This window comes from Pan paniscus, chromosome 15 (assembly GCF_029289425.2).
Source record: "Pan paniscus chromosome 15, NHGRI_mPanPan1-v2.0_pri, whole genome shotgun sequence".
Classification (NCBI taxonomy): Eukaryota; Metazoa; Chordata; class Mammalia; order Primates; family Hominidae; genus Pan; species Pan paniscus.
The window spans coordinates 101150036-101177978 of NC_073264.2; the positions used below are offsets into that span (position 1 = coordinate 101150036).

The following is a 27943-nucleotide window of genomic DNA, read 5'->3' on the forward strand; positions in this document are numbered from 1 at the left end:
CCGCCCCATCAAAGTGAGAACATTGAATGTGTGCTCTACTTTTATCTTTTCATCCCAGAAAGAAGGGATTTGGGATTTTTTTTTTTTTTCCAATGGTGCTATGCTGTGCTGGGGAGAGGCTGTGGAAAGTATATGCCATGAACTTTTCTGCTGGCTTTCATGAGGTTCTTCTTGGCGTACTTGGGGTACAGAAACCTCTTAACTGGTTTCTGGATTTCTCACAGAGGCCATCTAACATTGTTAATTCATCTCCATAGGGGAAGGAGGATCTGGTGTTTTCTATTCCATCATCTTCCTGTGCTCTCTCTTTTGGAGTCAACCTTCTCTGGGAAATAATTTAATCCCTTTATATAGTTCATGAAATGTGATAAAATGTGAACTCTGAGTTCAAAAGTGCAACTTGGTAAGGGGACTTCAATTCTATTTCTCAATTAACATAAATAGTAAAAATAACTCATTTGTTGAGTATTTTTACATGCCAGGCATTGTTCTAACCACTTAACATACATTATCTCATTTAATCTTTGCAATATCTCCAAGAGGTAGGTATGATTACTACTCTCTTTTCCCCCTTCCCCCTTTTTTTTTGAGGCAGGGTCTAGCTCTGTCACCCAGGCTGGAGGTCAGTGGCACAATCACAGCTCACTGCAGCCTCAACCTCCTGGGCTCAAGTGATCCTCTTACCTCAGCCTCCAGAGTGGCTGGGACTACAGGCACATGCCACCGTGTCTGGCTGATTTCTGTATTTTTTTAGAGATGGGATCTAGCCATGTTGCCCAGGCTGGCCTCGAACTCCTGAGTTCAAGCAATCCAACTGCCTTGGCCTCCCAAAGTGCAGGATTACAGACGTGAGCCACTGCGCTCGGCCTACTGCCCTCTTTTTATAGGGGAAGAACCTGAGGCACGGAGTGATGAGGTGACACCCATTTGGCTAGAAATTGTAGACTAGCAGTTCCAAGCTTGAGAGTCACGGTACTGACTGGACTGCTCAAAATGTCATAACTCAGAAATTTTAGATACTCTGTTAATACATGATGTAGACCTTCAGTTTGTGTCATTTCCCATCTTTATTACGCATTCCTTTTTTTAATCACTTGCAAAAATAATTGTTTGCCTAAGTGTAACTCCTTTGGCATTTCTTGTATGGCTAATGTAAATGCCCAGCTTCTCATTGAGAATTCCAAGCTTTGAGGAAGTTAAGAAGCTGGAAGGGAAGAATGATGTAGGTGTTTAATGATCACAATTCAGTTTCTCTTGCTCAGTTGTTCTTGCCTGAAGGGCAGGGAGGCAACCATCCTGTACATATTAGTCAGTACATAGGCTTAGCCTTTATGTAGTCCAGGTCACAAGATTAAGGTGTCTTATGCCACAGCTGGGCATGCAGTATATGTTTAGTGTCCATTGACCAAGATGAATGATTTTGCTTCTGGGAGAGGAAAAGATTAGGACAAGAAAGGTATGGGGAGGGCCGTGGGAGTAGAGTTGTTGTGAAATGGAGATAGGTCTGAAGTCAGTGTTTTGAGGAATGGGTGAAGAGAGGACAGACCTATCAGGGTTCTGTACATCCAAAATTAGGGCAGAACTAGATCAGGTGAGGCAATAAACACAGATTTCTCCTTTTATTGGTTGTTTGCGTTAGAAGGAAGTGATGTTCATGTGAAACTTCAAACTCTGTTCCCTGATGTCAACCTCTGCCCTACTCTTCATTAAGCAGAGCTGAAATTACAGATTTATTTTTCCTCCCTTACCTCTCCTTTCCTAAGGGGAAATACTCTATACAGTTTCCTTTCTGTTACCAAGCGTGATTAGAAATGCAAGGTTTGACTGATGAAGTCATTTAACCTCTTGGATTCATAGTCTCCCATCTGTACTGTATTGCCTCTCAATTCATATGTTCCTTCATTCATTCAACAACTCTTTATTTATTCATTTATTTATTTTATTTTTTATTTTTTTGAGACAAAGTCTTGCTCTTTTACCCGGGCTGGAGTGCTGTGGTGTGATCATGGCTCACTGTAGCTTTCACCACCTGGGCTCAAATAATTCTCCCACCTCAGTCTCCCAAGCAGCTGGGAACACAAATCTGCGCCACTATGCCTAGCTAATTTTTTTATTATTTGTAGAACCATGGACTTACTGTGTTGCCCAGTGTAGTCTCAAACGCGGCTCCAGTGATCCTCCCACCCCAGCCTCCCAAAGTGCTGGGATTACAGACATGAGCCCCTGCACTCCGCACAACAAAATATTTATTATATGCATAGTGGTGTTCCGGGTCTAAGATCTGACTCTCCTCAGCTTGTTCTTTCTCCTTCCCATGGATGTCTAATTTGAGATATTGTCTTATCACTTTAATGCTGTCAGAATAGAGGAGTATTTATTTTGTACAAGCATTGTTATCTGTATGCTGGGAGGAGATACATACACACACACATATATATACATGTCTACATCTATAAAAGTTACTAGTTTTGTAAAAATCATACTTGCTCATTCTACAAATTTTGCAATACAGAAAAGTACAAAAATAAAGAATAAATCATCTGACATGCCTTGGAAATTAGTAGTAGTTAGCATTTTGGCTAACATGATTCCAAATTTTTTTTATACAAACATATATACAGATAAAAGCATAATAATAATGGAATAACTATGTTTACTAGCGTTTATGTATGGTTCTAGGATGAGCAACTTTATATGCATTATATCATTTGGTTCTCACAAAAAACTCTCCAAGATACATAACGTTGCCCCATTTTGCTCAGGAGGAAATTGGTGTTTAGAATAATGAAGTAAATTGTCCAAGGTCCAGTAATGGTCTCTGAATCTCAAGACCATGCTATTACACTATGTGGTGTATAATATTATGATGGTGCATAAGTGAGAATATACTGTCTATACTTTTATATTTGCTTTTTTATTTGATTTGTAGAAGTGTTTATTATACTTTATAATTTATAAATTATAGTAATTTATAAATTTATAATAATTTTCTATAATGTTTTTATTCAACAGTAGTAATGTTCATACAGTTAGTGAAGGGCTATATTTCTAGTGACTGGTACTCTGTTGTGTCTACCATACATTATTTGACCAGTCCCTTGCCAATGGATATTTAGTCTTTTGCTATTTGAAGTCACATAGGAATAAATATATTTGTGCCCTTTTGGTTTTAACTTATTCTGTAGTGATTAAGAGTACAGATTCTGGAGTCAGGCAGCCTGAATTTGAGTGTGATCAGCTCTGCCACTTTTGAACTATGTGATCATGAGCAAATTACTTTATCTCTCTGTCCCTCAGGTTCCTCATTTATCAAATGGGAAAAATAACAAGACCTCTTTGCCATTCCCTCAGGATTAAATCTGCTGACACATATAAAGAATGTAGAGCAGTACCTGGGACATAATAAGTACTCAATAAACAGCACTTTAACTTTTAGCTAAATGTGGTGGCTCCTGTCTATAATCACAGCTATTCAGAAGGCTGAGGCAGGAGGATCACCTGAGGCCAGGAATTAGAGACCAGCCTGAGCAACACAAGACCCTGTCTCTAACACTTTTTAAAAAATTAAAATAAAACATGTCAGCCTTTATTTATGGGTGGTGGTAGGAATTCTTCCTTTGAGGCCCCATGGATTGCTTCTGCAGAGAGATGTCTGTGGACCCCTGGAGCTTACTATGAAGAGGGCATACTGTGGTGGGGGGTCACTCTCTTCCCCTGTGAGGCCATCAGCACAAAAGTTTGTGTTTTCTGGGATCAACAGATGCCCTCAGGGCAAAAAGGGCTCTGTGCTCATTTGTCTTTTGGGGAACCCCTGTTTTTCTCTTTAGTTTTTGCCTAGTTATTCTTTACTGTCTTCACAGCCATTTGAAGCCTTTAGAAGTGCTTTTTGTTTGCTTGCTTAACTGTGTTACCTGGCGTTTTTGGTTATTTCACCAGAAACATTGATCTACAGCTAGTCCACCAGTATTGGAATGGAATAGGAAGTGTGAACCCCGAATATCTGAGATAGGTCTCAGTTAATTTAGAAAGTTTGTTTTGCCAAGGTTGAGGACACGTGTCCATCACACACCCTCAGGAGGTCCTGACAACGTGTGCCCAAGGTGGTCAGGGCACAACTTGGTTTTATACATTTTAGGGAGACATGAGACATCAGTCAATAAATGTAAGATGTACATCGATTTTGTCCAGAAAGGCAGGACAACTCAAGCAAGGATGGAGCTTCCAGGTCATAGGTATATAAGAGACAAACTGTTGCATTCTTTTTTTTTTTCTTTTTGAGACGGAGTCTCGCTCTGTCACCCAGGCTGGAGTGCAGTGGCGTGATCTCTGCTCACTTCAACTTCCGCCTCCTGGGTTCAAACGATTCTCCTGCCTCAGCCTCCCGAGCAGCTGGGACTACAAGCGCGTGCCATCATGCCCGGCTAATTTCTTGTATTTTTAGTAGAGACGGGGTTTCACCGTTTTAGCCAGAATGGTCCCGATCTCCTGACCTCGTGATCCGCCCACCTCGGCCTCCCAAAGTGCTGGGATTACAAGCATGAGCTGTTGCATTCTTTTGCATTTCTGATGAGCCTTTCCAAAGGAGGCAGTCAGGTATGCATTTATCTCAGTGAGCGGAGGGATGACTTTGAATAGAATGGTAGGCAGGTTTACCCTAAGCAGTTCCCAGTTTGACTTTTCCCTTTTGCTTAGTGAATTTGGGGCCCCAAGATTTATTTTTCTTTCACATTTACCCCCTTTTCTTTTTAAAAATCTCTTGGAGAAAGCATTTTTGGAGAAAGTATTTTAGAAGAAAATGAGTCTCTGGTCTCAGGTTTTGTCTGATCTCTCATGGCTAGGATGGTTTATTCCTAGACAGGTAGGTCCTGAGTTATTAGGAATTATATTAATAGAATAATATTAGGAATATTATTTTAGCAGGTTGAGAAGTCTCATGTCCTATGAAGAGAAAATGGGAGGAAGGGAGAAAAACAACAACAAACAAAACAACAATCCTGGAAAATTGATAGAGGCCACGTTACTCTGAAGTCCATGTATCAGTAGGCAGGTATGAAAGTGGCTTATGTATGTAAATAGGTTGCTGTTATTTTCTTCTGAAGTTTAGTTGTCTGGATTAAGTTTGCAAGGCTTTAAGAAGCACAGCTTAGTTTTCAGTGATTTCAAATTAGGAAAAAACGGAAGGAAAAGGAAAAGAAAGAAAAAATTGAAGACATTATTTTGGAAACTTATAGCCAGGAAAAATTAGAATTCAGCCCAAACTATAGAAAATAATAAAAACTGGAAAACATTAGGACTAGAATCTAGCAACAGGTGTGCTATAGTTTTTGAAATAGAATTCGTCTCTCTCTCCAGTTTCCCGTTTTTACTAAAGACAAATCATGGTAGGACTGATTTGCTTTATTATACTTGAACAGATTATTTGTATAAAGTGCAGCAAGAGTAATTATTTCTCACATAGGCTTTTAAAATTGGCTTTGATGGAACTTTGTTCCATCGAAGGAGTCTCAGATAAGGCTTTTTAAAAGACAAGCCCAGCCATGGATTTGTACCGTCAAATAACTATGAGTCAGATGAATTCTTCTTCCTCTTGAAGTCCCATGATAACCTGGGGCTCCTGGGCCTGTCAGAAAGTGACATTCTTTACTTACCACAGGTCAGGAACCCTGTACAGGGACTGTGTAGACAAGGTATGAGGCTAGTTTTCCCAAGGGGGTTTTATTGGCTCTGTAAGTTAAGTTTGATTCCTTAAAGGAAAGCATACCATTCTAGTCAAAGCCTTGGTAAAATAACCAGTTTCACCTGTTACAAATGAAAACAAACTTTTATTGTACTTATGCAAATAACTATATTGCCATACATTAAGAATACTCACAGATAGTTTCCAAATTCTGGAGGAATCAAGTAGAGAGAAACAAATATCCTCCAAATTTTGTTCATAGGAGTATACCTAGTTTCTGTCAATAGCTCAAAAGAAAAGTTTCCTTGACTCTAAAAAACAAAGGATCAGCAACGTTTTAAGCAAAAAGTCAAAAAGATAACTTCAGTCCACTATTAGTTCAGTCCATGCAGTTAATTCCTGTTCTGCTTGATATCCATGAACATTTCGCTCTCCATGAGTCCTGAAAGTTTTTCGTCATCCTGATGTCACAATCTCCAAAGTTATCAGAAGCCTGCATTCAAGAGCACCTGTTAGAGTTTTATAGCTGATTTTAAAACCACCTTCTAAAGAGGACCAAAAGGAGACAACAATTGTCTGTAGATGACAAAAAGTTTTTATGGCAGCCATATTCAGAGACACAACTGACAAGGAAATTTATTGTCTCTGTGGCACACAATAATTTAACATAACAATTATAATTATTACTGCTAATATGCACTAAGTCATACCAGAATTATAGGAGTTTCCTATAATTTTGCAACACATACCAGTAACATTTATACAAATACAGCCCAAAGAAAGCCAAACACCATTTTATATTTGACAATGCTTCCTGTATAATTTTTAAACCAAATAAGCCAAATATGCCATTTTTGGACTTTAGGGAACCTAATATCTTAAAAGATTAATTAGGTCAGAAAAAGACATAATTTATAACTTGATTTTGGAAAGTTTGTCCAATATCAAGGGTTTAAAACACATGATATCACAAAATAGGATCACAAGTCATTATGAAATAAGTCATTCATTTAACTAAAGTGATAACTCAAAGATTTCCATAAAAAGGTGAAAACCTTCATTCTTTGAGAAAGGAGACTTAATTTTCCAAACAATAAGCCCAATAAAAGCAGCATGAAGCCAATTAAATTTCTTTTCCAAAATTTTGTAATCTATAATATTTTAATCTTGACCATAATATATAACTTCCATAAGCCTTTTATAACCTTTATAGCCTTTATTAAGGAGTTGGCTAATGCTTCAAGAAAAGCTTGTTAATCCGACATAGGAGCCCGTATGCTGGTCTTGCATCAGTGTACCTATGACATTTATGGTTAACTTATAGAGAAACTGAACTTATTTTATCTCTCAAAATCGACCCTTACAATCTCACGCACCCCCCTCTTCCACTATAGTCCCTGGGCCTTGAGGAGTTGAATAGCTTTAATTTCTGGCCCTGCATCTCAGGAATGGAGTTTATTTCGATTGGCATCTCCTACCAGGCCTGAAGATGAGGCTTTAATTGCTATCACTGTTTAACATTTAACAGGACCTGGTGTCCTTTTTAGACCCAGGAGTCAAAGCCCTGTAACTCAGTGTCAACAAGGACTTTAAAAGCACATACAGAAAGATACATGGATGTAATAACCTTAATTTTATTATTTTTTATTTTTATTTTTATTTTTTGAGACAGAGGTTTGCTCTTGTTGCCCTGGCTAGAGTGCAATGATGTCATCTCGGCTCACTGCAACCTCTGCCTCCTGGGTTCAAGCAATTCTCCTGCCTCAGCCTCCCAAGTAGCTGGGATTACAGGCATGTGCCACCATTCCCGGCTAATTTTTGTATTTTTAGTAGAGACGGGGTTTCACCTTGTTGGCCATGCTGGTCTCAAACTCCTGACCTTGGGTGATCACTGCCCTCCTTGGTCTCTCAAAGCACTGGGAATACAGGCGTGAGCCCCCACACCTGGCCAATAACCTTAATTAAAAAAAAATTTTTCTTAATCTCAGTTTTTTCCTAAGCAAACCAAATTTAATAATAATGGCATAGGAATTATTTTGATAAAATGTAAAATCTGTTAGACCAATTACCAAAAGGCAAAAGAAGAGACCTTCTGCAGTGCACAGATTATATTGGAAGAAAACATTCCTTTTAGACCTTTAAAAAAATGTTAGAGGACAGACGCGGTGGCTCACACCTATAATCCCAGCACTTTGGGAGGCCGAGGCAGTGGATCACCTGACATCAGGAGTTCAAGACCAGCCAGGCCAACATGGTGAAAGCCCGTCCTTACTAAGAATACAAAAATTAGCTGCATGTGGTGACGTGCGCCTGTAATCCCAGCTACTTGGGAGGCTGAGGCACAAGAATCACTTGAACCCGGGAGGCAGAGGTTACAGTGAGCTGAGATGGTGCCACTGCACTCCAGCCTGGGCGACAGAGTGAGACTGTGTCTCAAAATCAACCAACCAACCAACCAACAAACAAATGTTAGCATCAGGCCACAACAAACAGAACTCAAGGGAAAAAAACCTTTTATGAACTGAAAATGAGTTGAAGGAGGGCAGTACTATTTCACACCTTTAAAAAGGGGAGAGAAAACCGAAAATGGCAAGATGCAAGAAAGGTTGAACTTTGGGTTAAAAAAAATTAAAATCTCTTATCATTTATTAAGAGTAAATCAATCCCTTAAGAAAATGTTACTGTTCTAGTCAGTTCTTTAGTGTATAAGTGGTTTTTTTTAACATCAAACTCAGTCTCTAGAAAGACCATTTTAATTTCTCTTTAATTTGATCATATAAAAGTTTTGTTTTTTTAATAAATCCTCTTATTGTGACTTACGTACACCATTCATGACATGCTTGGACTTCCCGAATGTCCCTCTTTCTTAAATAACCAGTCATTTTATTCTAGGACTGCACTTACCATTCAAGATTGTTTCTCATATAAAATTATTTCTCTTTAAGCTTTCTTACCAAAAAATACCTCTTTATTGCTGTAACTTTCTATATATTTCTCTTATTTCCTGGTTCCTTTTACCTTGTTTTATACATAACCTTTAAATAAGCTTTGAATTAGACAAAAATTGTTCACCTTTTTAAAAAGGACACATGTATTTTTTTAGAATGTTTTCCTACAATATATTTTTATTGGAATATACCTAAATAATGAAATATCTATTATTTAATTTAACTTTAGATTCTAAATTATGACAAGTTTGTCTACAAGTATTTATTTCATTACATTTACCTAATTATTTTATTCTAATCATTTACCTAGATTACTTATGAAAACTACAACAGTCATCATTTAAAGTTGTGAAGCTTGCCATTGCAAAATTGTAACAGAGACAGTGAAAAAGATATGATCTGACCGCCTCCATCTTGCTTCTAACCTCCAAGCTGTCCTTGTTCATTGCTGAGCATAGGCCAAACTAACTTTGGGAGGAACTTAGTTTATAGTTTTGAAATAAAGACAACAGCAGTCCTTTCTCTAGACAAACCTCCTTACTGCCTGTGGACTAGACTGCCTAAAGCCACAAGATTAGAAGTTATGGTAATTTTACTAAATAATTCAAGATGTAGCTGTTTTCATTAAATTAATATCAATATCTTATTTATTAAAAATTATACAAGCAAAGATCATTCTGTTTTAAGCTGGGTTTATAGTTTTGTAACCCCTATGCCACATTTTGACACCTAATATTACTTGGCAGGGATAAGTTATGTCCTGGTCCCTCATGCATCAGAGAGTGCAAGAGAAAGGAGAGACAGCAGAAGTAAATGAAGAAAACAGAATTCAATCAACTGAGAAGAAAACTCTCGCTCAAAAAAAAAAGACAGTGTCCTAGGAGAAAAACAAAAAGTATGAAGGCCTTTTATATATTTTACACACACACACACACACACACCCCTTGGATGTTACCTTTTAATTAAACTGACTTTTAACCATTGAGCTTCTTTAAAAAAACTTTTTAAATCTCATTACCATATTTCAGCTAGCACAAATTGCTACTATTGCAGAAGTACCAAGCATCAAACCAGAAAGGGCTTGATTTAGGAACCAAACCCAGGCTGTCCTGGTGGAAAAAAAAGAAGGCAGAACCCTTAGCTATGGAACTGCAGCATGGGGCGACAGCCATCACTCTTTTGGTTTGGCATGGCTAGCAAAAAGGTGGCCGTGTGACGTAAATAAAGCCCTTTAAGTAGTCAAAAAATCTTTCCTTTTTTTCCCCACCTTTTGCTGGCCATTTCCCCCCCCCCCCGCCCCCCGCACCGACAACACTTTTGTGTGTGTTGGGGGTGAGGGGGGTTTAGCCACCTTAGAGGCCTCGTTCCCCATAATTTGGAACTTTCCTGTGGATTTGATCAAGTCGGATAGAGTTGATGAAACCCAATGGGAAAAAGACCAAAACAACAACAAAAACAGAAACAAAGACAAAACAGTCAAGCAAAACAAACGATGGCACAACTTATACGATTACTGAATGCTTTAATGGTAAGGAGAAAATAAAACCAGCTGGTTGTTAATCTTTTTTTTTTTTTTTTTTTTTTGAGACAGAGTTTCGTTCTGTCGCCCAGGCTGAAGTGCAGTGGTGCGATCTTGGCTCACTGCAACCTCCGCCTCCCATGTTCAAGCAATTCTCCTACCTCAGCTTCCCAAGTAGCTGGGATTACAGGTGCCTGCCACCACACCTGGCTGGGTTTTTTGTATTTTTAGTAGAGATGGGGTTTCACCATGTTGGCCAGGCTGGTTTCGAACTCCTGACCTCAAGTGATCCACCCGCCTTGGCCTCTCAAACTGCTGGGATTACAGGTGTGAGCCACTGCGCCCGGCATGTTAATCTTAACTTTAGCCAAGACAAACCCCAATTCAGTTACTGACCTAGGCCTATGGATGGGTCTCAGTCTGAAGACTGCTCTGTGCCATCCAAGAAGCAGGAAAAATCTCAAATTCGTCTTCCCTGTTGGAAGCGAGCTCAAACTCCATAAAGGAGTTCCTGCCTTCCATCGTGGAAGCAGGAAAAACTTGCCTTCTTTGTGTTGGAAGCGAGTAAACATCAAAAAAAAAAAAAAAAAAAGGAGTTGTACAGCAAAATAAACTTTAAATCTCATCCAGATTTTGGGAAATCAGAGATTCTCTGGAGGGGTGCTTCCAGGCCTCAGCAAATTGTCCTGTTGGTTTGAGCCATAAAGATAGCTCAAGCTGGTACAAGCACCTATAGGAGATTTGTCAAAGGTTAGGGGCACCTTCACTCAGAATCCCTTCGTGGTTACCAGAATGTGAACCCCGAATATCTGAGACAGGTGTCAGTTAATTTAGAAAGTTTATTTTGCCAAGGTTGAAGACGTGCGCCTGTCACACAGCCTCAACAGGTCCTGACGATATGTGCTCATGGTGGTCGGGGCACAGTTTGGTTTTGTACATTTTAGGGAGACATGAGACATCAATCAGTATATGTAAGATATATATTGGTTCCCTCTAGAAAGGCAGGACAACTCAAGCAGGGAGAGGGCTTCCAGGTCACAGGTAGGTGAGAGACAAATGGTTGCATTCTTTTGAATTTCTGCTTAGGTTTTCCAGAGGAGGCAAATCAGATTTTTCTCAGTGAGCAGAGGAATGACTTTGAATAGAATGAGAGGCAGGTTTGGCCTAAGCAGTTCCCAGTTTGACTTCCCCTTTAGCTTAGTGATTTGGGGGCCCCAAGATTTATTTTCCTTTCACAGGAGGAACTCTGACTTTTGAAAAAAAGATCTGTGCTGCTCTCTTATCTACTCACATCATGGCACTCATGAAAAATGCCAACATTTGCGTGATACCCTTGGGAATTAGATATAGCTGCTTGCTGTGAGAGTGACTGGCCAAGGGGCCTGAGGCTCTGATCTCAGAAGTAGCCAAAGACTCAAAGTGTGTCGGCTTGCCTTACCTATTGGAGGCACTCCAGCGGGGAGGTACAGCTTCACAGGATGCATTTATGAAAGAGAACTGAACTTCCAGCTAAAGCAGATAGATACTTTCAGAGAGAGAGGAGAGAGAGAGAGAGAGAGGGAGAGACAGACAGAGACAGAGAGAGAAAGAGAGAAAGAAAGAAAAGCACGGACAGCTTTCCTAGTTCTGCCCTCCCACTATTAGGTGTAGGGCAGAGTTTCTCAACCTGAGCACTATTGACAGATAATACTTTGTTGTGGAGGGCTACCTGTACATAGTAGGATGTTTAGCAACATCTCTGGCTTCTACCCATTGGATGCTAGAAGCAACACCCAACCTCATTTCCCAGTCGTCACTGCTAAAAGTATCTCCAGACGTTGCCAAATGTTCCTGGGGCCCAGAATCGTCCCCAGTTGAGAACTGCTGGTGTAGGGCAGTCAGTGGTTCTCAACCTTGAGCATGCGTTAGAATCCCCAGGAGCGCTTGTTAAAACAGTGCTGGTTCTCTCCTCCAGCCTCTGATGCACTAATTCTGGGGCGGGATCTGAGATTTTTCAGCCTTAACAAGCTCCCAGGTGATGCTAATATGGCTGGTGGATGACCCTGCTTTTGAGAGCCACTAATGTGGAGAAGAAACACTTGAGTTCGAAATCAGGAACTTCAGTTCTAATTCCATCTCTGACTGTGATTGTGTGACCCTAGGCAAGGTGCTGCGTTTTTCTGTTTCTTTGCTCAAAGTGAGGAGATCAGACTGACTCTTTTCTTAGGTCACTTACCATATTAATGAAATCTATGAAACCCTCATGTTCTTGCGTGTAACACAGTGGTTCTCAAGGTTTGGTTCATTCAGTGCCTGTTCTAGTGTCTGAAGGCAACTACTCCTTTACCCTTCTTTTTCTTCTGTATTCAGTATTTGCTTTAGGGTCCAAGAAAGAGTTGAATGGCTTGAGAAGGAGGCTTAGAAAATAATCAAATGCCCATTTTTTTCATGGTAGTATGAATATATCTTTTAAAAAATAACTGCATTTTCAAATGTAGTCAGTCACCTAACAAATCCCAGTGTGGCATTAGCAATCCATGGGAAGGTCTTAATCAATTTGTCCTTTTACCTATTAATTTAAATACCATGGTTGTATGTTGGGTGTTGGGGCTTTTTGTAAGAAGGAATATAAGCAACACTGCAAGACTCATGAGATGAAATGCAAATAGAACTTTTTGAAACTAAGAAGCAGTGCTATTTTAGATGAGGGAAAAAACACTGCTTTTTACATCTTAGTAGGAAATCAGAAATAGAGAAGGCCTGATTATCAGAAATGGAATGTGAGAAAGAAAAATTAGCTTTTTGAGGAAACAAAACACGTTTATCTCACGTAAGACTTCTTAGATTACAACTCTCTTAGGCATATGTTTGTGCAACTTCTTTATGATTATATCTGCCTCCCCTCTACCTCCTTCTCCAGTGAGAACATGTATTAAATGAAGGTTTTCATTTTTAGTACTTGTAGATTAGGAAGGGGTTGCATGGTCAGCATTGGTACCTAGACTCCATACCTTAGGCTCTGAAAACATGGGAACTACTGCTCTCTTTGAGAACACACCCGTGTGGCCTCATTTCAGATGTGCATATTTATTCCCCTCCTTGATCTCCCTACCTTCAAAATAAAATGTCTTCCATCTTGCCTTGCCAGTTAGATGCTTGAAATTCCCACAGTGTTCATTCATGTAGTCTTCATTTCTGAAGCCCTCACTGGACTAGTCTCCAGAAATTGCCTTCCTTTCTTGGTTTCTTGAAAGACATTTTAACGTGCTAAAACCTTTGGAATCCATTCATTCTTTCTGTTTTTTTAGTCCATTCAATTTATTTGTTTGTTTATTCAATCATTCCAGTTCCCTAACCTCTGTGGAAAATACAAATGTGAAGAAGACATTCTCAGATTAATTAGATTTCTTTTTTGACTTTGTATTGTTGTTGATGAAAAGAGTCAAACTGTAAAATATTTTAGGAGATTTATTCTGTGCCAAATATGGGTGACCATGGCCTATGACACAGTCATGAGAACATGTGCCTAAGGTGGTCACGGTACAGCTTAGTTTTATATATTTTAGGAAGGCATGAGACATCAATCAAATACATTTAAGAAATACATTGGTTTGATTCAGAAGGCAGGACAACTCAAAGCAGGGGCTTCCAGGCTGTAGGTAAATTTAAACATTTTCTGGTTGAAAATTGGTTAAGTTTATCTGAAGACCTGGGATTAACGGAAAGGAATGTTCAGGTTAAGATAAAGGGTTGTGGAGACCAAGTTTTATTGTGCAGAGAAAACTCTCAGACTTTAGAGAGAGCACGTTGTAAAATGTTTCTTATTGGACTGGCTCTTAGTTGATTGTCTCCTGGATCTGGAAAGGAAGGAAGAAAAACAAAGGGAAAAGAGGGGGTTCTCTATAGAATGCAGATTTTTCCCACAAGAGACTTTGCAGAGCAATTTCAAGGTATGGCAAGGAAATATATTTTGAGGTAAAACATTTTGATTTTCTTCCTTGTTATGCCAGAGTCACTCAGATTGGAAAGTAAGTCACGATATACAGGGTTAAAATAAAACCCATCTGATGAGAATTTATGGTTTGTAGGGCATGACTCCTAGACCCCTTAGGTAGGAATTTGGGCAAGATAAAAAATCAGAACTTGGTCGTCATTATTGTGCTAGTTAGTGTGGGTTGGTTTTGTTTGTTTGTTTGTTTTTTGAGACAGAGTTTTGCTCTTGTTGCCCAGGCAACAAGATCATGCAGTGGCACCATCTCAGTTCACTGCAACCTCCACAATTCTCCTACCTCAGCCTCCCAAGTAGCTGGGATTACAGGCATGTGCCACCTCGCCCAGCTAATTCTTTGTATTTTTAGTAGAGACAGGGTTTCGCCACGTTGGCCAGGCTGGTCTCAAACTCCTGACCTCAGGTGATCCACCCGCCTTGGCCTCCTAAAATGCTGGGATTACAGGCGTTGAGCCACTGTGCCCAGCAGGTTTTTTGTTTGTTTGTTCGTACCTCTGTAGTGATTTTGGTTTTGACTTCCAAGCATTGTTATATTGGAAAGAAAAGGGTGACAGGGATGGGTTTGTGAAGATGAGGAAATTAGGGTTAATTATGGCAACTGCCTCAGAATAGCCAGACCTCTAGGGAATTTACAAAGCCTGTGAATCAAATGTTCCGTTTTTCATCTTTAGGAGATCCAAAAGTGAGGTCGTTGGAGAGAATGCAGAGAGGCACTGAGGACTGGAAGTTTTGGAACATAGTGCCCTCCTCAACTTTGGATTTCAAGATGATTTGTCCTAAGAAAACTAAGCAATTATTTATGATTGACTTTATTCACTTGAAGATTTTTATAAAGAACATGTGAATGAGGAAGATACAAAAATGGGCCAGATAGGAGAGAATTTTTTATTAACTAGTTCATTGGAATAGATGATAAGCTATGTTTAGATATTTTGAAGATTTTTAGAAATGTTATCTAAAACTTGGAGAAAAGGCAAAAAGATTATTGTGTGCCCTTTCAGTGTCACTCAAAAGCATTTGTTTGGAAAGTCCACTGAAGGGACATAGAACATTCCTGGAGAAGGTAATTATTTGACTTACTTTTGAATAGAGTTTACACTCTGTAAAGTTAGATATTAATTTATAGAAAATTGATGTTACAAATGATTTTTGTCCAGTAGAAATTAAATGATTCCTGTTTTAATAGAAAAGATAACCTCAAAGATTATGGTTTCATTGCTCTGAAATGAAACATTAACCAGTTTTATATCTAACTTTGCAAGATTAATCAACCTTTGACACATATATACTAAATATTTTTATGAGAGCTGTGTTTTTAGCTTTTTGAAAATTAGACTTCGACATAATGAGTACATATTGAGCATATAAGAATACTGAGCATATAAGCATCTTGGATGGCTTAGACTATTGCCCGAGAGTAAAGTTTTGACTAAATTGACTATGATACTCTGTCAGCCCTGCATTCCTGTACTTGTGGGTGTTTATCTATATTCTCTTGGTCACGTGGATAGTAAGTTGCTCTTAAGGATAATCTAATTATATGGCCTGGATGAAGACTTAAAATTCCTGCCTTATCAAGATCTCAAATGACACAAAGTGCAAAGCGATAATTTCTTTTGTTGTTGTTAATAATAGTACTACTGTTGACTTGTATAGCACTTAAAATTTACGAAAGATTGGCACACCTGTTATTATATTTGATCCTCAGGATTTCTGTGTGAGGAAGCAGGATAGGAATTATTATTTACAACTTACAGGTGAGTAAACTGATGCTGACAGTTAAAGTGTTTTGCCAAAGGACACTCAGCTGTTAAGGAATGGAGCTGGGACCACAGCCCAGCTATTCACACTCCAGGTACATTCAGCAACTTCATAATGGAGCCAGGGTTCAAAAGGGACATTGATAAGAACAGTGAATTGAAGTGGAAAAAAATCTAGTAACACTAAAGGAATAAATAGAAAATCCTATACCCCAGCTTCATATACTTGGTATTGATTTACCATTGCTAACTATCATTTCAGCTTTTTTAGGTTATGGGGTCTGTTTCTAACTGTTGGAAAGGCCTGAAGTGCGTCTGAATCTTCTTTGACCTCTTCTCCTACACAGTGCTGGTCACATGGCAGGTGCTCAGTATATATTTCTTTATTGAATGTATGTGTTTGCTTTACATGATTTTATCTTCTTGATTATTCCTTTCTTCCTGGAAATACCTTCTTAATTTGCAGATTTCAGTAAATCAGGGTGACACTGGAGCAGCTGCACTTGCTTATTCAAAAGGGTAATCTGCCCTATTATTTGATGTTTGTACTGGAAAGAGGACTGCTGACTTAATCTAATTTCATCTTTTTATTAAATCTCTCTAAGTCCACAAACCATTGATTAATTAACTCAACAGATGAACAATTCTGTGTGCCAGGCCTGGGGAAAGAATGGTAAGGATGAGGCAAGGGCCCCCCTTTCATGGAGTTGACACTTCCTTTGGCTTATGGTCCTGGTGGTGGTTTTCGTTTTTCTCTTGAGATGTTTTTGATCTTGGCTCTGTTTCATTAGTAATCTGAGAGCCACATGAAACAATTGAGTTGTGAGAAAAACCGTCTCTAAGACTTACTATGTATGACTAAGAATTGCTGTGCCTTGTGAAAGATTAGGACTAAAACCAAGGTCAGTGCTAGTGGACTCCCCACAATTTCAAAATAGGATAATTTGAGGATAGTGGCCCAGAATTGTAATGGCTTCCTTTTGAAGCTGTATTTGCATACCAAGCATGCTGTTATTACTTAGATTGTGTGTATATTTCTTGTCTGATGGAGGTTGTGGGGAGTTAAACCCCTCAGGCCTCACCTTCTAGCCATTCTAGTTCCATCCCCAGGGACTCTCTTTGAGGTTGTGGGGAGTTAAACCCCTCAGGCCTCACCTTCCAGCCATTCTAGTTCCATCCCCAGGGACTCTCTTTGACTAGGGTCCCAAGACACGTAATGAACTGAGTTGTTCAGCATAAGACAATGTGTGAACATTTTAAAAATGGTTATTGATTGTGATAGGAATTCAGGAGTTTTAGAGATCAGTTGAGACTGGTTTTGGTCAGGAGGGCAACTCGATGGGTTTTTGAGGCATATTTGATAATATTAGCTACCATTGATTGTGGTTAATGTGTGTAATGCACATCACAGCATCCCCACAAAATACATGCTGTCTTCCCCATTTTAGGATGAGGAAACTGAGACTTAGGCTGGTGAGAATTTGCCCAAGGCTTCTCAGGGAGATAGGAGTAGAACTGGATTCAGAATCATACCTTTCCATAGCCACTTGTGGAGAGAAGGTGGAAGCACTATGGATCCGGGACCGAGGGTCCCCTGGCCATTGGAACGATCTTTGATTGGGCCATGAGAAAAGAATAGTATTTTTAGTCATGTTCATAGCTGATTTCCATTTGTGGCTCCTTGTGTTTCATCTCCACACAGCACAGGTGGAGGTGATATGGTTAGGGTGCGGAGTCAGTGCAGGGCCATGCCGAGGGGCCAGGTTGGCAAGTTTGAGAGCTGGGTTGAAGCATACAATGGTCAGATTGTGCGGGAGCCAAATGCCAAGTTTGGGGGCTGAGACTATTATGCAGACAGTAAAAAAGAATGGTAGGTTTATTTTTTATATTTTTATGGTTACATAGTAGATATTTCTATTTATAGGGTACATGAGATATTTTGATATAGGCAGATATGTGTAATAACTAATTACAAATGGGACAAATGGGGTATCCATCACCTCAAACATTTATTATTTCTTTGTGTTGCTGACATTCCAGTTATACTCTTTTAGTTATTTTTAAATGTACAATAAATTAGTGTTGACTGTAATCACCCTATTGTGCTATCAGATACTAGCATTTGATTCTTATTCATTCTAACTCTATTTTAATAGATAAAATATAATCAGTCCCCTGCCCATTGGTTACCCATGAACATCCCCAACCCTTCCCAGCCTCTGGTAACCATCATTCTACTCTCTATTCTACTCAGAAGTTTGATTGTTTCAATTTTTAGCCCCTATTCTAATTTTTAATTTAAATTTAATTTTTAGCTCTCATTCTTCTCACAAGTTCAATTGTTTTAATTTTTAGCTCCCAGAAATGAGTGAGAACATGTGAAGTTTGTCTTTCTGTGCTTGGCTTATTTCACTTAACATAATGACCTCCAGTCCATCCATGTTGTTGCAGATGACAGGACTCATTGTTTTTTATGGTTGAATAGTACTCCACTGTGTATATGTACCACACTTTCTTTATGCAGTCATCTGTTGATGGGTACTTAGGTTGCTTCCAAATCTTGGCTATTGTCAGCAGTGCTGCAGTAAACATGAGAGTGCAGATATCTCTTCAGTGTACTGATTTCCTTTCTTTGGGGTATATATCTAGCAGTGGAATTGCTGGATCATATGAACACTTTAGTTTTAGTTTTTGAGTTGTGGGTTTTTTAACTGGCAATTGGTAGGGTTGAAAACTATGCAGGAAGGGAGTAAGACAGGCAGGAGATCAGGTAGAGGCTAGAAGGGTCTTAATTAGGGTTGTAGAAGTGAAACCAGGGAGAAATGGGCCTCTGAAGACACTGTTGAATTCCTCTTATTACCGCTCAGCCCCCTGGCCATTGGAAAGATCCTTGATTGGGCCATGAGAAAAGAATAGTATTTTTAGTCATGATCATAGCTGACTTCCATTTGTGGCTCCTTCTGTTTCATCTCCACACAGCACAGAAGTGAATGTGCATATTAGTAAAGGTTGAAATAGAGTTCTTTTTTTACTTGATTGGCACATTAGATTCTGTTCAGATGCTCAGTCCTTATTTTGCTTCACGTCCATCATGGCTGTGTGCCCACAGCCTAAAAAAGTGGCAGAGGAAATGTTGATTGTAAGGTCTCAAGTCCACGGGACATCAGGGCCTTAAACTCTCTGTTTATTGGCCTCCAAGTGAACTGTAATGCGATTCAGTACTAACAAATCATAAATTCCTTTTCTTGGACAGTTGACCATTTCATATGAAAAGACATGGGTTGCAAAACTAAGGTACCGGTTAAGCTAAGGACACTTGTTTAAAATATTCTCATTTAGCTTTCCCACATTGTCAGGAACCCAGGGACATTTCCTGTTCATGTTTGTGTTTGTATCAGTGTCTCCATGTTTGTTTCTCCGGAGAAGTCCCGGGCAGCTCACATGTCCAGTAACTGCAGATGAGTGTTCTGCCATGGTAGTACTGCTGGGGATAGGGAGGGTATTCTTAGGAATGACACTAGAAAGAGGAAGTGAATCCAGATTAACTAGGGTGAGTGTGACAGTCTGTAGCTGGGAGAGCCCCACAGATCATTAGCGCCGGCAGGGACTGCCAGATTCATTTAGGCCAGTGTGTTCAGGTTGAGCCTGTCCTGGTAGAGAGAGGGAAGGCCTTGCAGCAGGGACTCTAGGGCCCCTCCACCTTCTTCAGCCAGAACTATTCTACTTTGATCAGTTGTATGTATTAGGGTTCCATGGAAGTGTTATTTTTAAAAATAAGACAATTATTGGCTGGGCACAGTGGCTCATGCCTGTAATCCCAGCACTTTGGGAGGCCAAGGTGGGTAGATCACTTGATGCCAGGAGTTCGAGACCAGCCTGGCCAACATGGCAAAACCCTGTCTCTACTAAAAATAAAATAAAATAAAAATTAGCCAGGCATGGTGGTGCATGCCTGTAATCCCAGCTACTGGGGAAGCTGAGGCACAAGAATCACATGAACCTGGGAGGCAGAGGTTGCAGTGAGCTGAGATTGCACCACTGCACTCCAGCATGGGTGACAGAGTAAGACTCTGTCTCAAAAAAATAATAATAATAATTAATTATTTATTAATTTAAAAATTTAACATCTGGCTATTCTTTCATGGTACAAAGGGAAATTAAGTCCCAGAGTAGGAGTGTGCATTATCTGAGCCTGAGTTGTTGGTGAATGGCTTGGAGTGCCATTAAAAAACAAAAACAAAAAAAAAAACACTGGGCGTTGTGGCTCACGCCTGTAATCCCAGCACTTTGGGAGGCCGAGGAGGGTGGACCACAAGGTCAAGAGATCAACACCATCCTGGCCAACATGGTGAAACCCCGTCTCTACTAAAAATACAAAAATTGGCTGGGTGTGGCGGCACGTGCCTGTAATACCAGTTACTCGGGAGGCTGAAGCACGAGAATCACTTGAACCCAGGAGGCAGAGGTTGCAGTGAGCTGAGATTGCGCCACTGCACTGCAGCTTGGCAATGGAGCAAGACTCCGTCTCAAAAAACAAACAAATGTCCGGCCTGGGCAAAAGAGCGAGACTCCGTCTCTAAAACAAACAAACAAACAAACAAAAACAACAACAACAAAAAAACACATTATGTGGTCACAGAAGTGCCTTTTTGAGCCCTATTCCAGACAGGAGTGGAGTTGTCAGGAGTCACGGACCCTCACTTATGTTTCTGTTTCTGACACTTTGGTGTTATCAGTAATCAAGTGGTCGAGGATTTCTAGCCTTTGAAGCAGACTTGGTTCCCATTTGGACCCCAATGCCATGTCAGCTGAGGTGTCTACCTCTCACTTCCTGGAACAGTTGAGGCACTTTTTTTTAGCCCTGGCAGGTCTCTTGCTTGGCCATGAAATTTGGGGATTCACCTGGCCAGCTACATAAAATAGCCCAAAAGGGTCAGTGTCCTACCGCCTCTGCAGGGCCACAGGCTGCCTGACAGTCTATCAAATAAGTCCTCTTCTGGAGGCAGCCTGAGCTGGTTGGATCATTGGTGTAAGGACACCAGGAGAGCATGTTGGAGTTAGCTCAGCCGGAATCCATGTCATTACTCTGCTACTTATAGCTGTATGACCCTGGACAAGTTACTTAACCACTTTGGCCTCTGTCTCCTATTAGTAAGTTGGGAGAATCTCTTAATATTATGTGTAAAATGAGCTTGGTGCTGGGATTTGATTTTTCACCATTTCTACCAACTGTCCTCTACCAGGACCTTATGAATTGCCCTGAAAGGTGCTGGTTATACCTGCAAAAGGAGAGTCTTGAGTCACTGGTGGAGAGCAGGCACAGAGTCTAGAGGTCCCCACAAAATTAAATGAGCCACCCATTGAGCAGACAGGATACTTCCAAGGAGTGGTAGTCTCTTCATGAAGAAGAATCACCCAATCATCAGAGCTGTCCGGTTAGAGATCATCTTGTGAGATAATAAAGCTGATGAAGATACTTATGTAACTTAATATATTTGATAAAGAACTTTCCAACTCCTACTTTATTGGTTTCTTGCAACACTCCTATGAGAGAGGCGTGGGCAGTATCAATATTATTCTGGTTTTATATAGGGTAAATCCAAGGCCCAGGGAATTTAAGTAGCTTGTCAGTGATCACAGAGTAAGGGGCAGATCTGGGACTTAAAACTGAGTTATTTAATGACTTGAATATTTTGTGTTTCCTGTTATTATGATTCTGCCAAGAAGCTGCCATCACCAGAAGGTCTCAGGCAGATGCTGGTCACGAATACTGCAGAAGGCATTTCAGATCAGCTTAGGTGATTGCTGTGTGGTTTGGGGGACCACAGGATTCCCCCAGACACCTCCCTCACTCGTCAGTCGGCCTCGTTTGGCCTTTGTCACTGCATTTCTTTGAGTCAAGACCTGGACTCTCTTGCTTCTCTTCGAGACGGAGATAACTGTATGAAGAGTGATACATTTGTCCCAGAGCACCTTCGTGCGAATGTATGTACTAGATCACTCTTCTCCCTGATAAAAGCTGAGGCAAAAGAGGTTCATTCAGCAAACCTTATGTGAATAATTCCTTTTTGTCAAGTGCTATGTCAGGCATTGGGAATACAAAAATTAACTTCACACATTCCTGTCCTCAAGGAACTCTTAGATTTGCAGGAGAGGCAAACACAATGTTGGATGCCATGCAGGTGGCAGCCAAGGAGAGAGAGCAGTGCGCTGCCCCGTGGGAATCTCAGCCCCTCGGAGAGGGAGCAGTGAGGGAGCAGCACGTGGGCAGCGGCTCACATTAGGGAGCAGCAAAGAACCTCATCCAGCTGGTCCATGGGCCCGAGAAGGGAGGTCCTGACAGATTTTGGGAACTGTGAATGTCTAACTGAATTTGAAGGTTTGTGAAGAGTTTTAGTGGAAGAAAGAATTGGAGAAATAAGACTTCGCACGTCATGAAGAGGCGTAAAAGACTTTATTTCTTGAGCTGTGAGGAGTTAGTAATGCAGGGTTAAACAGAGGCATCAAAATCAGAATTGGTAACTGGTTTTCCTTCTTCCACCCCTTCTCTAAAACTCAGCCAGAGCAATTTTCCTAAGGCCAGAGGCTGAGTGAGGGGCGCTGAGGGCACACCCAGGCTGCGTGAGTGGGCAAGGGGAAAGGGGCAGCTTCAGGCCACCTTTTCCAGGTCGATTACAGTTAGTGACTGATGACACTGGGGTCAAGGGAGAGAAAAAACGTCAAGAGTGACTCATACGTTTTTATTTGAGATCTGCCTTGCTTATTTCACAAAGAGTTGCAACCCGAATGCTGAAGATTTTCCTTCATGGCAAGTCTCAGAATACAACCTCAGCTCATTTGCCAAATCTTGCCAGCCTGATAAACATTTTTCTTTTGGGGGCTGGCATCTCGTTTCCTTCTTCTTCTCTTCTGAAATGATTATAGCAATTTTTGTGCTTCAAGGAATTGGTGAGAACCGGGTACATACTATATACTCGATAAATGAATAATCAAATAAATGAGATCACTAATAAGGAGTGACATGTAAGGTCACGCTGGTCATGGTAAAGTGGTGGACATAAAATGTGACTTGTGATTCTGAAGCAGCTTATGCATTTGTGCTAAAATAGTGTTTGGTAGTGGAATGGTAAAATACAGAATTCTGCAGAATTTTTCAGTACTTACGTTCACATATAATGTTGGTCATGCCTGAGCTTATAGCAGCAGCAGCCAGAGGAAGATGAGGTAATTAGGCAGATCACAGTGGAACAGGTTGCATTCTCATTCCTTTCAGCCTTCTCTCCTCTCTCCCCAACCTGCACAGTTCTGGTAGGGGGTGGGATGTGTTACATGCTTTACCCAGGATCCCAGGCGTGCCCTGGGTTCGACTTCTTTCTCTAGACTAATCCAGTTCCCAGCCTGGAGCCTAAGCATACACTGCATTAATCAGACTTGCTGGAATGATCACATGGTTTTCTAGCTGCCTCCCCTGTTAGCTGCCGCTTGTCAGCAGCTGGCGGAGCTGGAGGCTGCAGGCCCCTGTCTGCAGAAAGCCTTTTACTTCAGAATATTGGGGGGTGTGGAAACCCCGCCTCATTTTTCTGCACTTTGCACCATCTGACTAACTAAATGGTTGTCCTCCATACCAAAAAGACTACCACACAATCTAAGGAAATTGTCTCTGACTAGGTCATGTTTGCATTTGAAGAATTCAGGTATGTTCTGGGCTTTCTACATCAGTCTGCTGCTGGCTTTTTGTTCTCGCTAGGTTTTTGCTGTGTAATGACAGCTTAGGCTCTGGCTGGTTCTCACAAAAAAAAAAAAACAGGGTTCTTTTCAGCTTGTGGTGGGGTTTATCCCAGTCATGGGGGTGGGAGGTGCAGAGGTGGTGCAGGTCAGGGGTGTTTACTGTGTGCAGAAGTGCAGCGTGGATAATTGGTCTGATCATGGGTGAATTTGTCCAGGACCCCACCTTGTGCCTTATTTGAGCTGCTGTTGCTGGTGTAGAGTTGTGAATACAGAATAGCAACTGTGTGTCCAGAATGAGTCTCTTGCTATCTTTTGTTTTTCTTCCTTGGTCAACTCATGCAGTCTACTGCTCTTTTTAAAAAATGCTGATTGTAGCAGTGAAGGTGAAAAATTCTGCAAGTCTGTCTGCATAGTTGAGATTTGATTTTGGCTCTTCTTGTCTTCATTATTTTTAGTAGTAATCTCATCGCCGGTCTGTTTTCTGGGAAGTGCCCTGATAGTGTTTTGTTAACAGGGCTCTTTGCTTTCGTATGCTTTTCAGCTGCTGTAATTATTAGTGCTCCAAATTAGATCTTTTGTGAATCTTACTCCCTCTCTTCTCCAGGAATCTATCCCTGGATATAAATGTGGGAAGGGATGTTCCAATAGAAGGAGTTTCTAAGAAATGAAAATAAAGGAGGCGGAATGGGAGGGTCATCAGATTCTTCTTGTGCATATTTCCACCTCTCTGGAACATATGGAAGAGAGCGTGTGTGTGTGTGCGTGCGCGCACACACACTTCCGACTTCTGAAAGCTTCTCATTTTTCAAATGCAATTTTTGTGCATTTTAGAACTGAGCATAAATTCCATATTGATGGGCAAAGAGTGATTGTGCGGGAACCTCAGTTCTACCTCTACGGGCCTTTTTTATTCCTCCAAATGTTGCTGCGGTAGACATTAAAACAATAAGAGAATAACCACCTTTCATTCTTCTAAGAGAAAACTACAGACCTGTTAGCCAGTCAAGGGAGTAGATAAGAGGATCATTAGATCTCCACAAAGAAAAGTCGGACCGTAAAGGTCGTCCCCTGCCCTTTTCAGTAAACTTGATACTTTGGATTCAGGAAGTTATCCTTTGTTTAGTCGTGTGTCTCTGCATTATTTCTAATGGCCTGGGTTTGCGACAAAGAAATTCTTTTTATGTGGCAGTGTGCTCTGGTGACATGGGCCCCTGCCCTTACAGAGTGACCAGAACTTTTATAATAGCCCCATTAGATGACTAACAAGAATTTATATAATGTCTGGCGTGTTACAGTAGATAGGCCCCTGGGTTCTAATGTCTGTTTCAAAAGTAGCTTTTGTGATCCTTGTGAGAGTTATGGAAGCGTTCTGTAATTTGTAGAAAGTAGCTCAATTGCGTAGTTCACGTTTTATTGTTAGCATTTACTCTAGATGAGGTACCCCATCTACCCTCTTGAACAGAGCTTGGAGCCTTTCATTACGTTTCATGGTTAGGGAAGAGGGTTATGTATGAACACATCCACTCGCATTGTGGTGGGCTTCTAATCTAAGGGTCAAGAGCTGGGTCTGATGAGGTGGGAGGGGGTTGAATTAAAGGCCATTGCACTGATTGAGAAAAAGGGGCCATCATTATGAAGGGTAGACCACAAAGGGGAGGGCTGTTACCTCTTGCTTCAAGCTTTTGCCTAAGCTGGCCCTGAAAAATTTTACTGGATGTGACTGCATTTGTGACTGCTGCATGGTGTCAGACAAATGACTTTCTTCTCTAGTCATGGAGTTTGTGTATGTGGGGGCCCCATGATCATGGTGGGGCAACACAGGGACTCTAGAGGTACCTGGCTTTTTAGCTTAGTTCAGTGGGGTTCTCTAGCTTTAGCATGCAGCAGAATCCCTGGAAAGCTCATTAAAACTCAGATTGCTGGACCCCACTCCCAGAATTTCTCATTGAGTAGATCTGGGGCGAGGCCTAAGAATCTGTATTTCTAACAACTTCCCAGGTGAGTCTGATGCTGCAGATCTGGAGACCAGACTTAACAACCATTGGCTTAGGAAAAGCAGAAGATTACCTTCATGGAGATGGGAAGTTTGAGGCAAACGCAGGGTGGAGGTACGGGTAAGAAAAATTGAGAGCAGACAGAAGCAGGTCAAGGACAGGTAGGTGAACCACCAGTCACTTGGGGAGGTTTTGCAGAGCAGTAAGATTATAAACCAAGTTCTCTGTTTCTTTGGGATGAGAATCAGAGAACTTGGTTTTATAATCTCGGTGCCGCTATGAACTAACTTGGTGGGCTTGGCAAGTCTCTTGATCTTTCTTAGTGTCAGCTGAAATGGGGAGAGTGATTCTCACCAAGAAACTCCATAACACTGTTAGAATTAAATGGGATAATATAAACTTTATGAATTACAGCAGTTCTTCCTACATGAATATAAAGGGGGAAGCACATCCTGGGGCCGGCTCCATCAGGTTATCCACACGTGCCTGTAGGCCTCGTTTGTGGACACGCTCCTCCACACATTCCCAGCCCTGAGAGCAGAAGGAAGGGCCACATTCTTGGTTTGTTTTTTTGTTTTTTTTTTGGAGACAGACTCACTCTCTGTCACCTGGGCTGGAGTGCAGTGGCACAATCTCAGCTTACTGCAACCTCTGCATCCTGGATTCAAGCAATCCTTCTGCCTCAGCCTCCCAAGTAGCTGTGATTACAGGCATGCACCACCACGCCCAGATAATTTTTTTGTATTTTTAGTAGAGACAGGGTTTCACCATGTTGGCCAGGCTGTTCTTGAACTCCTGACCTCATGTGATCTACCCACCTCGGCCCCCAAAAGTGTTGGGTTTACAGGCATGAGCCACCACACCTGGCTGGCCACATTTGTTTTTAAAAGGAAGTCTGATTTTGACTCAGATGCATTTACTTATTGGACTATGAATTCCATGAGAGCAGAATTCATAAAAACAACAGAATCCTGCCTGTCTTTGTTTCCTTGGCACCTACAACTGCTTGACACACAGTAAGACCTTAATGAGCAGTTGGTACAGTGCATTTTAACCAGAACTTAAGGAAAAGCAAGCAAGCTATCCAGCTAGCTCGGCACAGTCCTGAGGTCGGTGCCATGGTGCCACGTGGGCCGTTTTGTGTGCTGGTTCAGGAGAACGTGTGGAAAAGCTGATAACTGATCTCCTGAGAAAAACGTGGTGTCCTCAGCACACCCCACTTGCTGGAGTGCCAGAGAAGTCATCACGTTTCATTAAGGAATCCCTGCAGATGATCTCACTCCACAGAGCACTGATGATTGTGATGATTTACTGCTGCCTGGGTCCCACGCCTAGAGAGTAATAGGAGCTTGAGAGGTTGGGCCAGTGTTTTACAGCTGCCTAGGGGATTTTTGTCTGCCATTGCCTACAAGACTATTGTTCTACCACCAGGCAAGCTGTTCTAGCTGGCTCTTGGGGTAGACACAGGTCACTTGTCCTTTTGCCCTTTTTTTTTTTAATTTTTTTTTTTGGAACACAGTCTCGCTTTGTCGCCTGGGTTGGCGTGCAGCGGCAGGATCTCGGCTCACTGCAACCTCCACATCCCAAGTTCAAGCAATTCTCCTGCCCTAGCCTCCTGAGCAGCTGGGATTACAAGTACCCACCACCAAGCCCGGCTAATTTTTTTTTTTTTTTTGAGATGGAGTTTCGCTCTTGTCTCGGGCTCCAGCAATTCTCCTGTCTCAGCCTCCCGAGTAGCTGGGATTACAGGCATATGCCACCATGCCTGACTAATTTTGTATTTTTAGTAGAGACAGGGTTTTTCCATGTTGGTCAGGCTGGTCTCGAACTCCTGACCTCAGGTGATCCCCATGCCTCGGCCTCCCAAAGTGCTGGGATTACAGACGTGAGCCACCGCACCTAGCCTAATTTTTGTATTTTTGTAGAGACGGGGTTCAACCATGTTGACCAGGCTGGTCTTGAACTCCTGACCTCAAGTAATCTGCCCACCTCAGCCTCCCAAAGTGCTGGGATTACAGGCATGAGCCACCGTACCCAGCCTCCTTTTGCCTTTTTAAAAAACTTTCTTAGACTTCCTTCTACTGAACTGAAAGTTTTAAGTAAACATTTACCTGTTTCTACACACCACAGAGACTGTCTTGAGCATTTTGTGAAATACCATGTAGTTTTCCTTCTACCTCTGGACCCAGAACAGTGCCTACATTTCCTTACCACCCCAGAATGAAGAGTTTTAAATGTGACTTTTTTCCCCATAATCCGTCAAGCAAGAATGGAGCCCAAATCAGAGACTTTTGTTTCTCAGAACTCCTGGTATTTGACTTATTCCGAT

General features: G+C 41.2%; 1 protein-coding gene across 6 annotated transcripts in view; it reads left to right on the plus strand.

Annotated features, from left to right (window-relative positions):
* Positions 1-27943, plus strand: part of EVL (Enah/Vasp-like) — a 172765-nt gene that overhangs the window by 24625 nt on the left and 120197 nt on the right. The window contains exon 1 of one of the 6 annotated variants that reach the window (XM_008958303.3): positions 23385-23586. The exons of 1 other annotated variant lie outside the window; for it this stretch is intronic. In XM_008958303.3, coding sequence (XP_008956551.1) covers positions 23564-23586 — 23 coding nt within the window. In that variant the 5' untranslated portion in view covers positions 23385-23563. Of the gene's footprint in view, positions 1-23384; positions 23587-27943 lie in introns of those variants that run through there. 4 more of the 6 variants (XM_063596121.1, XM_063596123.1, XR_010109781.1 and 1 more) reach the window with 4 other exon arrangements.